Raw genomic sequence first — 14,651 nt, 5'->3', positions numbered from 1 at the left:
TGCCCCATCCCTCATCTGCATTAAAATAATAAGTGTTCGAGGTTTGTGCAAATGACCTAGGTTACAAACAACTTTATTTAGGAGTAAAACACTCTTAAAATGGTAGCCTACATTGTTAACTTCTTCCCAGCCCCCCTACAAACCAGAACAGTTCTAAGGATATCCTAATGAATATGCATGAGATTTCTTTGCATGCAATAGAACAGGGGTGCCCAACACATCGATCGCAATCGACCAGTAGCTCAGGAAGGCAACGCGAGTCAATCGCGGAGCCCATCCCGGGCTCCGTGATAGACTCGTGTTGCCATCCTGATCTACCGGGCCGATCAGCCTTCCTCTCCAGTGTTCTCTCTAGAGCCTTTTAGCTGGGCGGTCCGCCCAGCTGTCATCTGCTGCTGCCGCCGCTGCTGAACACAAAAAAAAGCCCAAAAAAAAACCGGCTTGGAGATTTCAGCCCGTAGCGAACTTATGCTCCGTGGCTCCAACGTGTGCGTGCCGGCTTCCCTTCTCTTCCCTCCGAAACCGGAAGTTATGTCTGGGGGGGGGGAGGGGAGAAGGGAAGCCGGCACACACATATTGAGAGCCCTGAAGCAAGCGTTCGCTATGGGCTAAGGCGGGAGACAGGTTAGTGAAGCATTTGCTCTTCTTGCTGCCGGGTCCTGCCTACTTTCTGTTTCCGCGAAGGCAGGACCTGGCAGCATTTCCCCCAATAGGTTGATCACGATCTTGGGCTGATCAGCCTTCCTCTTCCCGACGGCAGAATTGACGTCGGGGAGAGGAATGCTGGTCGGCCGAAGTGGCGACGTCGGCTTTTGGGCCTGTTATTGGTGGCGGTTTAGGTCCTAGTCCCCGATGGCAGTGGCTTGGGGGAGGGCAGGGAGAAAGAAAGAAAAAGGGCAGGCAGGGAGACAGAAGGAAAGAAGAGAAACAGAAAAAAAAGAAAGGGAGGCAGAGAGAAAGAAAGGGCAGGGAGAGAGGAAGGAAAAGTTGGGGGAGGGAATGAGGTCTGGAGGAGAGGAAGCATACAGGCTAAAAGAAGGGAAGAAAGATTGGATGCACAGTCAGAAGAAGAAAGTGCAACCAGAGACTCATGAAATCACCAGACAAGGTAGGAAAAATGATTTTATTTTAAATTTAGTGATCAAAATGTGTCTGAATTTATATATGCTGTCTATATTTTACACTAAGGTCCCCTTTTACTAAACCGCAATAGAGTTTTTTAGCGCAGGGAGCCTATGAGCGTCGAGAGCAGCGCTGGGCATTCAGCGCAGCTCCCTGCGCTCTAAAAACTGCTATTGTGGTTTAGTAAAAAGGGAGAGGGGTATATTTGTCTATTTTTGTATGATTGTTACTGAGGTGATAGTGCATAGAGTTATCTGCTTTGACCTCTTTGAAAAACCCTGGAATAGGAATGATAATTAACATTTTCTATGCGTACAGTGTGAGTTGTGTTTTTTTTAAATTTTATTGTTGGTAGATCATTTTGACTTGGTCATTTTAAAAGTAGCTCGCAAGCCCAAAAAGTGTGGGCACCCCTGCAATAGAGGCAGGTAGGCAAATACACTGCGCATTCCTTAATGATATCCTGAAAATGGAGATGGTTTGAGGCCCTACAAGACTGCAGTCGAACACCCCTAATTTAGTGAATATAAATCCAATCAGCAATCCCAGCAGGAAGGTGAGACATAATATTTAACCTTACCCACCAGTACGTTTCTGTTGGGTTATAGCGAGCATATGGAAATTTTGAACTTAATGCATCTGTGATGTCGTTAAGAACTAGAGACATATCCTTAAGTCCACTGTTCACAAATGACTTCATTAAAATGACCCGACGAGTAAAATAGTCTTTCCCGTAGTCTTCCTGGACAATTTCACTCGCTTCCTTCCACAGCTTGTCAGCTTGGATTTCAATGCGTTCCCTGGTTAGGATTCCGGTAGCGGCAACAAAATTACCAGGTTCGATTACGGCAACTTTGACTCCCCATCGGTACATTTCCTGCCTCAGACAATCGGAGAAAGCTTCCACTCCATATTTGGAGATGCAATAGCAGGAACGAGAGGGGACAGCCATTCTTCCCAGCATACTTGCCATATTGACAACACGACCTTCAAAATAAACAAAAAGAAAGTGAATGGTTTTGTCGGCAGAGTTTTCTAATTATTTGCCAACTAGTAAGTAGCAAGAGTCCACATGCACTAGAAACTGCTGCTATACAGACAGTGAAAGTCTCTGTTACATCTGGCCTCAGACAATCGGCCTCTTTTACAAAGCCGCGCAAAAACAGCCCCAAAGCCCTTTAATTCTCTATGGGCTTTGGGGCCATTAGCACAGAGCAGCCGCTAGTGCGGCTTTGTAAAAGAGGCCGAATGTTTTCTTCCTCTGTCTCCACTCTAAAACCAGGCTTCTTTTGTCCTAATACCATGAAGCTTTTTTTTTTTTTAAGTATTTGCCATTATCTGTAGCAAAGCATTTCAATTTTGGAAATATAATTCCAAGATTGAAATATCTGATCTTTTTAAATCCTATAGCACCAGGATTCAATTTATACAACCAGATTTATGCAGCCTGAAAAGAAGTTTGGAAACAGAATGAAGTTTTGGCTTTTTCAGAACAGACTCTCCCTCCGCTTTTTAAACACTGCTTTGTTTCTTTCTTTTTTTAAAAAAATCTTTATTGATTTTCAAACTTTGACACTGCAATACAATTAATTGAACATAAACACTGCATAAAAAAGCACTATTCATTACACAAGTAATACATAAAACAATCATTTTCTCCCACCCTCCTCCCAATTATTAATACAATAAGACATATTATGTGATTACAATATTATAATTAAGTAATTTTAATCCTCTAAATACATTTCTCTCCCCCACTCACCCACCCTGGATGTGTAAGGAAATCTAAGAAAAGGAGAGATACATGACCCTTATTGCGAGGTAACAAATGTAGTCAATGGGCTCCACACTTTATTAAATGAATTACTAAACCCCAAACATTCCGCATTCATTCTCTCATATTTATATGTGGTACACACATTTGCCCACTAAAATGTGTAATTTATTCTGTCGTAGCTGTTCCAGTTATGTGTGACCAGTTGGATAGCTATTCCCGTCATGATTAAAAAAAGATGACTTGTATTTATCCAAAGTAGGCTTAACGTGGCTTCCTAAGTTAAGGGAATAGATGATTCAAGAATAAGATTTATTTGTCCCCAAATTGACCTCCAGAAATTAAGTATCAATGGACAAAAATATAACAGATGATCCAAAGTCCCTATATCAATATGACAATGCCAGCATCTATTAGACTTAGAACTGTCTAGTTTTTGTAAACAAACCGGGGTCCAAAAAATCATATGTAATAAAAATAACTATGTTTGTCTCATAGATGTATTGGAACACTGCTTTGTTTCTGTCTGAATTAGGTCTTCAAAATAACCCCCCCTCTTACCATCCCCTCCCTAACCCCAGATCCTACTTTTCCCTCTCTTGGAAACCTTCTCTGATCTAACGTTGTAACCCTCATCCATAACTCTTTTTGTAATCCGCTTTGAACCGAAAGGTAATGGCGGAATAGAAATCTGTAATGTAATGTAATGTAATCACTTGCACTGTCTCTCTAAAGGCGGAAAAAATTTCTGCCTCTTTTTTTTTCTCATTTTTAATTATGAAGTTCTTTTCTCTTCCTTGTCAATTCCAATCAGATATAGGCCTGCCATCCTTCCTCTGTTTCTCCTTAATGTATTTGGATTGTCCCTTAACCCATCTCTCATCTGCTCTTTGATTAAACAAGTAGTCACATTACAAAATGTGGAAATAAAAAACATTTAGGGAACAGTTATGAACATGAGTACTGTTAAGTTGGTTTAAACACAGTTGTTTTTAAACACAGTTTAATTGCATAAAATGGGAATTTGGGCTACTGTTAAGATTTGTTATTTTAGCATAAGTTGATAACATCCCTTCATAGCTGGTATTGCATGAAAATTCAGAGAACTGATTATCTGTAAGCAGTTAAATAGTAAGAAGAACATTTATTTCCTCTACAAAATTTTCATTATTTGAACTGCAGCACACTAGCAAACTACTTCTAAACCGAGGGCTCCTTTTACTAAGCTACGCGGCTAGAACTAACGCCAGCTCAATGCAGGCGTTAAGGTCTAGCGCGTGCTATTCCGCACATTAAAGCCCTAACGCGGCTTAGTAAAAGGAGCCCTGAATAATATTGGCTATGGAACCCTGCATGCCCTGGCACAGAATCAGAGAATTATAGCAGGGAGGATAATCTTATCTGCTTTGGGGAAGTCGTCACTTTTGTCTGGTTTATTCATTGATGGTGTCTTGTTACAATAAAAGTCACCATATAAAATATACACCTTTTACTTCAGAGTAAAGTAGAATAAAATATTCATTGAATTATTGTTCATGCATAGTAAGTCATCCATGCTTGTGTATTAGTTTAATAAATAAAATCAATATAAAAATTTGTTTATGCTGTTTTTTTCCTTGATTATAATTTTTCTTTAAGGGCTCCTTTTACAAAGGTGCGTTAGCCTTAACGCGTGGAATAGCGCCTGCCAAAATGCCACGTGCGCTAGCCGCTACCGCCTCCTCTTGAGCAGGCAGTAGTTTTTCGGCTAGCTCGCACTAGTCCGGTGCGTGCGCTAAAAATGCTATTGCACCTTTGTAAAAGGAGCCCTAAGTTTCTACCTCTGTTATTAAATCCCCAGGTTGTGGACTGGCGCTTTAATAAATAAATTTCATTCTAGGAAATCAACTACTATCTTTTTTAAGTTTTGAAGATTAGTGGTGCTTTTTTGTACAAGTGTGTTGCTTGATGTGTTAAAAAAGTATTTATGTTATAAACGAAAATGAACATTTGTTGAAATTGTTAAGGAATTACAAAATCAGATCCTTGGAAGAAAAAATGACACCTGTATGAAAATTAAGGTTGCTTGAAACGTGCCAGTCAGCCCAAGATCTGCAGACTTCCCTTGGTGGAGCCTGCAGAGAGGAAGTATCGGCTAAAGACCAAGCAGCAGATGAGTCCTAATGAAGGCATCTTCTCTCAGCGAAATATAGACACACATGACATTTTAAAGTGGTAAGTCTATTATTCTCCTCTCCCAATGTAGAAATAAAACAAAAACAAAAACATAAAGGAAAAAATAATACCTTTTTTATTGGACTAACTTACCCCCTCTTTAACTAAACCACGATAGCGCTTATTAGCACAGGGAGCCGCGCTGAATGCTCCGCGCTGCTCCCGACGCTCATACAGTTCCTATGAATGTCCAGAGCAACGTGGCTATCTGTACTAATAACCATGATCACGGTTTAGTAAGAGTGGGTTAAAGTAGATTATGATTAGCTTTCGAATGCAACCCCTTCTTCTTCTGATCTGTCAAAATTGATTCTCAATTACATTTTTCCTTAATGCAAAGAAATATCACTGCGCTTTGTCTTTCGCATACCTTTTGCTCTGCGAATCAGAGGCAAAAAGGCTTTTGTCACTCTCACGGTTCCCCACAAGTTAACATCTGCCATTTCTTTGTAACTGTCCAAGCTTGCAAATTCTATGTCTCCAAATCCTGAGACTCCAGCGTTATTCACCACCCCCCAGAGACCTATAAGAATCACAGCAAAAGACACATGTAAAACAACCGTTCCTCAGAAGAAATATATTACAAATGTATTGACAGCAGCTAAAGCCTCTCATGTCTATGCAGTGCACTAGAAATTAAACTGAACAGGCTGAAATGGTGACAGGTCAAAAACGCGCAAGACAATTGCGCACAGACAAAATCAGCGCTAAGACAATTCAGCACAAAACAAGTAAGCGCAAAGACAATCCAGCGTAAGACATTTGAGCGTAAGTCAATTGAGCGCAGCGACAACTCAGCGCAAGACAATTTCGCGCAAGATAACTCAGCGCCATGACAATTCAGCTGCGCGATTTTGTCCGCACGTGATTGTCTTGCGCGCAATTGTCTATGAACCCTATAAAGCATACGACATGCTGAAGAAAAAACACAGGGTCACCTGAAGCATAATATAATCCCGTCTACCTCTCTGGGGGTCTTGCAGATTCTTCTTCACAAACTCTACAGCCTGGGCCACTTCCTCGTCACTGGTCACATTTAGCTGAAACACGTTCATGCGATCTGACTGCATGCTTTGCAGCTCTGTGGATCCATCACCACCTTTATCCTGTGACAAAATTAAACTTATTTACTTAGAAAACCCTTATCCGTTCTCTTTTCTTCAGAACCAATGTTAAATATCAAATTATATTTCTACAGACAAAGTAAGAAGTGATTGGTTTGAATATTTTAGAATACTACTACAGGTACGAGAGCCTTTATCTGAAGTCCTTGGGACTAGAGAGTTGCATGGGGGACAGAAATCAAACCCATCCCCACCCATCCCCAGTAGAGTCAAACCTGTCCCCAGCAGGAGTCAAACCCATCCCCGTCCGTCCCTGCTAGGAGTCAAATCCATCACCGCTGGAATCAAATCCATCCATACCCGTCCCTATAAACTTCAGAAGTAGTCATTTCATTAATTATGCTACTGAATTAAAGGCTTTGGTAGAGACCTATTTACAAACAAGCAAAGACACTTTATTAATTTGGAAATATTAATTGGGAAGAATACATACTTTATAAATGGGTTTCTAACAGAGCCTCTAATGTAAATATAAATACTCAGGCGATGAGGACCCTTAAGCTGTCAGCTGAGGACTTCCTCTGCAGTTGGCCGAGGATCCCTTTTGCCAAGCTGGCAGGCAGCAATCGCGTCCCTGAGTCACAGATGCTGGCACCTCAGTGGCTCATGGATGCTGCCAGCGACTGCTGTGCTTGGTGGAGGGGAGTTCTGGCCATCTCTAGAGGAGGTCTTCTATTGGCGGTGCTTTGGGATTCCCACCAGCCACAAGGGCATGCTGCAGGCAGGAAAAGAAGACTAGCCTCTCGGCTCAAGCTGCCACCAACCCCACGGGATCCCCGAGACCACAAGGGGGGTCCCCACGGGATCCCCGCGACCCAAAGGGAGAACCCATAGGATTCCGGTCAACTTCGTTCCTGTGCAGCTCTCTACTTGGGTCCAGGCATATTTTTGTTTTTGGAGCTTTTTGGAATGCTAATATTGTCAGAAAAAGACAGACCATAACACCATAAAGTTGCCACCCTGAGTGGAATCTGCAGCTCTCTCTGCCTTTTTTTCACAACCCTCTGACTTGAATTGCACAGAGTACAGGAGAAGAACCTGCACCAGTTTCAGTGTGTGTCACGTTAGAGAAATTGACTATTTCCGTTTTGCATCAAATTTTGGTTTACTGAGCTTTTCGAAATTTCAGATAAAAGATCTCGTACCTGTACTACTAATCATTTCTAGAAATACTAGGTGTATTCAGCACCGTATACGATCGACTCAATACTATATACGGCGCCCAAATTTGGATTCCTATATAACTTAGCACTAAGTGCGATTCAATAAATAATGCTCAGAGCTGGGCACAAGGATTTACAGCAACCTAAACCCGGTGTAAATTCTGAAGCCTAAATTAGGCGCAGTTCTTTCTTATTCTGCAGACTTATGCTAATATTCTAGAACAGATCTGGCGCACACCTCTGCTGTTAGGTAATATCAGATTAGCAGCGTTACTTATAGAACTTCTGTCCACAATGGTTGCCAATAAGAGTTACACATGCTGAATATGTTCACTGTACAAAGCGTACAATAAAAGTTAAAGGTAGATGGACTCAAAATTAATCTTAAGGAAATACTTCTTTACGGAAACGGTGGTAGATGTGCAGAATGAATTCCCGGTGAAGGTGGTGGAAACAAGGACTGTGACTGAATTCAAGAAAGTATGTGATAGGCATGTGGGATCTCTTAGGGCAGGAGTGTCAAAGTCCCTCCTCGAGGGCCGCAATCCAGTCGGGTTTTCAGGATTTCCCCAATGAATATACATGAGATCTGTTAGCACACAATGAAAGCAGTGCATGCAAATAGATCTCATGCATATTCATTGGGGAAATCCTGAAAATCCGACTGGATTGCGGCCCTCGAGGAGGGACTTTGACACCCCAGTCTTAGGGGGAGGAAGAGATAGTGGATGACAGAGACAGGCAGACTGGATGGGCCATTTGGCCTTTTTATCTGCCATCATTTTCTGTTTTCAACTGTGCAACTCCATACAATCTAAACGATTTTCCCAAGCTACCCAACTGTATTTTATATTAAGCATATAGTAAATATAAACCATTTATGCAAATGTCTTCCAGGTGGTTTACAGACTAATAATTACTCAATGCCACACCATGGATAGGAACGAGAAAAACAAAATTACAAAGAGAAGATATTTAATCAGCAAAAGCACAGAAAAGTATTTATCTTTAGAAGAATATATAGGCAGACATGAAGGTCCAAAATCCATAACCCCCGCTGAACTCATATGCCTGAACCAAAAGTGACAGTTTTGCTATGACATGGAACAAAGTCTTTTAATTTCTGATGAGGAAACTGAAGTGAGAAAACCATTAAATTTAAATTACTAGTAATATAGTTGTTATTCATTAATGTGATCTCATGATAATATCAAATTTTCTAGTCATATGAAACCAGATGACAGGGTACCTAAAGAGATTTTATCTAACAACAGAGATTTTATGACTGTTCCTATTTATAAACTAGAGCTAATGAATCATTTGTGGGCACTGGATGAATAATACCACAAAATCAGTCATTTAATCTGAGTGACAGTGTGGTTTTTGCTAATGCTGTCTCTTAAAACATTCAAACTAATTGATAGGAAGAGTATACCTCTCTTCCCCTTACCTACACCTGCAGCTCTTCTTCCTTAGCCAACCAATAAGCTGCAGAGGAGACGGGACCAATAGGTTATGAGATATCAACGTTCAGCTTTGGTTTTCCCTGCAGCGTATTGGCTAGCTAAGCTTCTTTAGGAAATTTCTGAACAGTAGGGCTGCTGGGGTAGGCAGGAGCAGTAGCTATCAACCTTTAGTCCTGCTTTTCCCTGCAGCCTATTGGGTTGCTACGCTTCCTTAGGAATGTCTGACCAATGGGCTACAGGGGGAGGTGGGAGCAGAGTGACTATCTGTGAAGATTCAGCCTACACCCTCAGTTAGGTAGTGAGCGACCAGTAACTGTGAGGGCTCGGCCTACACGCTCGAGTAGGCGGTGAAGATCATCACGCTAAGCTTCCTTAGGACTGTCTGATCAATGGGCTGCAGTTATCTTTGTATCACTTTCCATGCCTCCTCCAGCTTTCATCAACTTCCCCTTTACATTCCATATCTCTTCCTTCAGCCTCTCATAGAATCGGTGCCTTATCAACCTTCAGTCCTGGTTTTCCCTGCAGCCTAAGCTTCCTTAGCAATGGCTGACTAATGGGCTGTATAGGGAGGCAGGAGCAGTAGCTACAGAGACACTGCCTTTAAGCTTCTTTGGCACTATCTGACCAATGGGCTGCAGAGGGAGCTTCAGAGACAATGCCTTAGCATTCTTCAGGCCTGGTTTTCCCTGCAGCCTATTGGCTGGCTAAGCTTTTAAGTTTTATTAGGAATGTCTGACCAATAAGCTGCAGGAACATCAAAAAAATCCACCAAAATGAATTTTGTCAAACTCCAGACCTAGTTAAATTGCTTTCTCGTACCTGAAAACCGTAGATTCACCCCATTTCATAAAAATCCTAAAGGCTGTTTAAGATAAAATTTACCTACAAACACATAATTATTGCTCACTTTATGGTATAGGATAGGCGCAATCGTTTATATTTTATAATACATAACAAGCAAATCATGACTCTACCCAAACTCTTCCCCTGCGCATGTCTACTGTACAAGCATGCACTCTTAGATGTGATCCAATCTTATAAGAACTCGTGTATTTGCATAAATATAGCATTTTACACGCCAACATGGTTTATAAACGGACTCTCCGTGTGTATTCTAAATTTGTAGTCCCCAAACCTGTCCTGGGGATAGCCCTAATGAATATGCATGGCATAGATCTGTTCTCATATCATCTTCATTACATGCAAATTTCTTTCATGCACATTCATTGAGGCTATCCTGAAAACCCAACTGACTTGTAGTCCTCCAGGACAGGGTTGGGGACCACTGCTCTAAATTATAAAGAGATGATTCCTACTGTAACCTTCCCAATGGAAACCATTAATTTAATAATCACCTTTAACAGGCAACCGGCAAAGACTGTGAATCCAATGGCATGCAGATGCTTAGCCAAAGCAAAGCCAAATCCGGTGTCACAGCCTGTAATCAGTACATGCTTGCCTTCCACCTGAGGAGTGAAACACAAGAATTAGTAGAATTTCCATCCTGTATACATCAGCATTAATTATTCGTAGTTACAGGACCACTTTTAAAAATCCATTTATCACTTACAGAGTAACAGAGAGAGGGACTATCTAAATACATTCCCTATCTAAAACATTTTAACAAAATTACCATACTTATTTGTAAAATCTGAGCTTATAAATAATGGCACATTGCTGAGAGTTTATCTTGTTGGACAGACTAGATGGACTGTACAGGTTTTTAACAGCCATCATCTATTATGTTGCTATGTTAATGGCAGTGTTCAGATTAGCTGTAGCAGAGTAATGCAAGATTTGCAGAGATCCAAGTTGGTCCATTTATCCTGGTGCAGACTCTGGGTTTGCTAAGTCTCTGATACAACCATGTACATATTCTCAAACATTTCTTGAGATCTTTTTTTTGGCCAGGTGGATGATAGTATATCCCAATCACCTAGGGCAGGGGTAGGCAATTCCGGACCTCGAGAGCCAGAGCCAGAGCCAGGTCAGGTTTTTATGATATCCACAATAAATAGATTTGCATCTCAAGGAGGCAGTGCATGCAAATCCATCTCATACATATTCATGGTGGAGATCCTGAAAACCTGACCTGGCTCCAGCTCTCGAGGACCGGAATTGCCTACCCCTGACCTAGGGAATTTCTGTCCATAAAGATTCAATTGTGAATTCTGTTTCCTGTAATACTTTTACTCTATTTGACGTGATACCCTCTAAAAGGGATAGTCGACAACAGTCCTCAAGGGACAACCCAGTCAGGTTTTCAAGATTTCCACAATGAATATGTATAAGATTGACCTTCATGCACTGCTTCCAAATGTATACAAATAGACTTAATGCAGTGGTTCCCAACCCTGTCCTGGAGGGCCACCAGCCAGTCAGATTTTCAGGATAGCCTAATGAATATGCATGGGGCAGATTTGAATGTCTGTCACCTCAATTATATGCAAACCTCTTTCTTGCATATTCATTAGGGCTACCCCAAAAGCCCGACTGGCTGGTGGTCCTCCAGGACAGGGTTGGAAACCAGTGATCTAATGCATATTCACTGTGGAAATCTTGAAAATCCAAGTGGGTTGCAGTCCTCAACGACCATGGCTCCCCACCTCTGCTCTAACATATAACCTCCACCTATTTAATACACCTTATCAATACACTTTGCACTTTAATTAGACAGAACCTATTTTTATTTTATTTTATGATTGTTATTCATTCATTTGGGACAGTGTAGGCTCTCATAAGCCATATTCTCCAATACATAGGCATTCATTTCTCACATATAAGATAATATTTAACTACAATATATACTAGAATATAAACTGGAATTTTTCGTTCAAAAAATTAGCCCAAAAATGGGAGTCCTGGTTTATATTCGGGTCATCCCCCAGTGACCACCCGAAACCCTCCGACTTCTTGCAGGCCTGCCTTAGGCTGGGACAGGAGGGATCCCTCCCGTCTCCTGCCCCAGCCGACACTAATAATTACCACCCTCCCTCGCGTACCTGTTCCCTGGTGGTCCAGCATGTATCACGCGCTGCAAATCCTTTGTAAAGGTAGTAGCCAGTGGCGCACCCGGGCCGGTACACAGGAGCAAGCTTTTCGTGCTGCCGGCCCTGCACCGCTCCTTGATAGACTGCCGCAAGTTCTCAAATTTTCTTTTTTGAGGTCGCATATGGCACTCCTACTTCCCTTACTGCTGTTAATTTCATCTCTCTCTCTGATCTTAATGTTCTTCCCGGTTTGTATATCTCCCACAATGTCCAAAGCCTTAGACCTGATCATAACTGCAGCCAGGTAAATGTGGTAGAGATACAGGCACCTGATGCCATTTACCCATGTAGCTAAAGAGAACAGCAGCATGTCCTGCCTGTGTAGACGCTCCCTTACATTTACAGCTATGCCAGTTAATCTTGTGATTACAGAATAGCACTTAGGGCTCCTTTTACTAAGCTGTGCTAGCGGTTTTAGCATACGATTAGAGCGCGCTGCATTGTTGCGCGCGCTAGACGCTAACGCCAGCATTGAACTGGCGTTAATTCTTGGCGCGTAGCCCTTATTTATTTCGATTTCTATCCCGGTCTCCCAGAAGCTCAGAATGGGTTAGAAGCAGACATTCACAATCGTTTGAAAACAGACTAGTCATGACAACAAATAGGTTACAGTAGACATTAACAGAGCTTATTCTAGAGACCAGACTGGTCATAGCGAAGAGTACGAGGAGAAGTCTATTGAGGAGGCAGTTTTTAATGGCCCGATTGGCGGAAGAGGAATGTCTTTACTGCTCTGCGGAAGGTCATTAGCGAGTCTAGCGACCTGGTCTGTGTGGGTAGTCGGTTCCATAGCTGAGGTAGGAAATGGCTGTAGGATCGTTTGTAGGCCATATTCATTCAGAGGGATCTCCCTGCAGGAATGCTGAGTCTTTGTTCTGCTTTGGAGGGGAGGGAGCGGTTAGGGGTGTATTGGCGTAGCTTGGATGCTATGTAGGCTGAGGTTTTTTGGTAGAATCTCTTGTGTGTCACTTAGGACTCCTTTTACGAAGCTGTGTTAGCGGCTTTATCGCACGCACATTTTTAGCAAGCACTAGCCGAAAAACTACCGCCTGCTCAAGAGAATCTTAGGAGTTATAATTGATGAAAAATTAGAATTTAAAGAGCATATTAACAACATAGTTAAAGTCTGTTTCCATAAATTATGCTTGATTCGATCTATATCCAAATTCCTTGAACCCAAATCTCGCAATATATTAATTCATTCACTAGTAATAGTGAAATTAGACTATTGTAATTCTTTGTTGCTCAATATCACTCAAAAAGAAAAACGACGATTGCAAATCATTCAAAACACTGCTATTAAATTAATCTGTGATGCAAGGAAATTCGATCATGTAACTCCATTTTTCATTGACGCTCATTGGCTTCCTACTAGCCAGCGCATACAGTTTAAGGTCTTACTACTTATATTTAAAACTTTGATATATAAGGAACCTCAGTGCATATCAAAAATGTTAATTCCCCATTGTTCTACACGTGCACTTAGATCATCTTCTCAAAATCTATTAGTTGTTCCCTCTTTAAAAATAATAGGCACTCGAAGACCAGATATGTTCTCCATAGTGGGTCCCCAATGGCGGAATTCATTGCCCCAATACATAAAAATTGAAACAGACATTTCTTCCTTCAAAAAATCCCTGAAAACATTCCTTTTTAAAGAGGCTTTTAATATTTAAATTTTATTTTATTTTAGGAATTCCGTTTTTAAGAATCCCCCTGCTCCTCGATTTTTTCCCTTAATTGTTTTTCTTAATATAACAGATGTAACTTTGCCCCTCCTTTCCTTCCAATTGTTGTTTGTCTTGTCTGACTTCTAATGTTTATATATATTGTATGTTTTTTAACTTAAATTATCTTATTATTATGTACATCGCTTTGTATAAAGATATAGCGATTCATCAAATATTTAATAAACCTTGAAACGGTAGCGGCTAGCGCGCGTTAAACCGCTAACGCGGCTTCGCTCACTTTCACCGGTACCTGGACCCGAGTGGAAAAGCACTTTTGCTATAAGTGTGTGTGTTACCTTCGGTGCACATTCTTAGAATTGCCAAAAGTTCTCAAAAATGATCAAGGAGTTGCTTCACTGGCTCCTAGGCTTGCCCTCGCCCCATACTCACAGGCACGGTGCCCCTGGGCAGAGCGGGCACGGCTACGCCCAGGACCCAGGCCAAGTAGAGCAGGACGACGGCGCGGGGGACCGACGTCTCGGCCAACCCCAAAAGCCCGGCGAGCCAAGTCAAGCCCTCGGGCAGCCCCACGCCCAGGAGCAAGGTGAGGAGCAGCGACAAGAGCACCAGCAGCGCCTTCCCGCCTAGCGACGGCGTCCAGCCGGCCATGGCTCTCTGCGAGGCGGCGGAAGTGGGTGTGAGGGGGGCGGGGAGGGACGTCACTTCCGGCTGGAAATTCTGAGGGCTCGGTGAAGCGAGGTGAGTTTCATGCCGGAGCCGCAGACAGGTGCAGCGCAGCGGAACCGGTACACGGGGGGGGGGGAACTTGGCAGGGACTCTTCCCACCCCCGGAACCGGCGTTGTCTAGGCGCGTGCAAGGGCTGAGGAGACTTGCCGCCGCGCCGGCTGCTTAGCGCGCGCATGCAGCGGAGAGGGATAGAGGATGCGCTGCGCGGAGGGGTCCGTCCCCGGGGTGGGATGGGCACTGCGCCCGAAAGCCGTTCCGGCGCCTAGCAACCAGTGCGCGTGCAGCGGAGAGTCCAGAGGGGCTACTTAGCGCGTGCG

The 14,651-nt window shown here is 42.7% G+C and overlaps 2 protein-coding genes across 3 annotated transcripts in view; one reads left to right on the top strand and one right to left on the bottom strand.

The window, feature by feature from the left end:
* Positions 1–1,451: 1,451 nt before the first annotated feature.
* LOC117366658 (D-beta-hydroxybutyrate dehydrogenase, mitochondrial-like) lies at positions 1,452–14,365 on the bottom strand. The gene is made up of 5 exons (XM_033958301.1): positions 14,037–14,365; positions 10,222–10,332; positions 6,075–6,216; positions 5,481–5,633; positions 1,452–2,109 (listed from the first exon to the last, which is right to left on the bottom strand). Exons 1-5 carry the CDS (start codon positions 14,253–14,255, stop codon positions 1,640–1,642), a joined length of 1,095 nt encoding a protein of 364 aa, XP_033814192.1. The 5' UTR covers positions 14,256–14,365; the 3' UTR covers positions 1,452–1,639.
* The window catches only part of BDH1 (3-hydroxybutyrate dehydrogenase 1), a 34,208-nt gene continuing 33,748 nt past the window's right edge, over positions 14,192–14,651 (top strand). The window contains exon 1 of one of the 2 annotated variants that reach the window (XM_033958299.1): positions 14,192–14,345. The gene's annotated coding sequence lies outside the window, so the exon portion shown is untranslated. The other variant, XM_033958300.1, reaches the window with a different exon arrangement.

The sequence above is a fragment of the Geotrypetes seraphini genome, chromosome 9, assembly GCF_902459505.1.
Source record: "Geotrypetes seraphini chromosome 9, aGeoSer1.1, whole genome shotgun sequence".
Lineage (NCBI taxonomy): Eukaryota > Metazoa > Chordata > Amphibia > Gymnophiona > Dermophiidae > Geotrypetes > Geotrypetes seraphini.
The sequence above is the reverse complement of the archived record's forward strand: the minus strand, read 5'-3'. Positions and strand labels throughout refer to the sequence as shown.

Coding starts and splice junctions, on each gene's coding strand:
- LOC117366658 (XM_033958301.1), bottom strand. CDS start 14,255: ATGGCCGGCTGGACGCCGTCGCTAGGCGGGAAGGCGCTGCTGGTGCTC. Junction 10,333..14,036: donor TGCCCAGGGGCACCGTGCCT/GTGAGTATGGGG, acceptor TTCACTCCTCAG/GTGGAAGGCAAGCATGTACT. Junction 5,634..6,074: donor TCTGCAAGACCCCCAGAGAG/GTAGACGGGATT, acceptor TGATTCTTATAG/GTCTCTGGGGGGTGGTGAAT.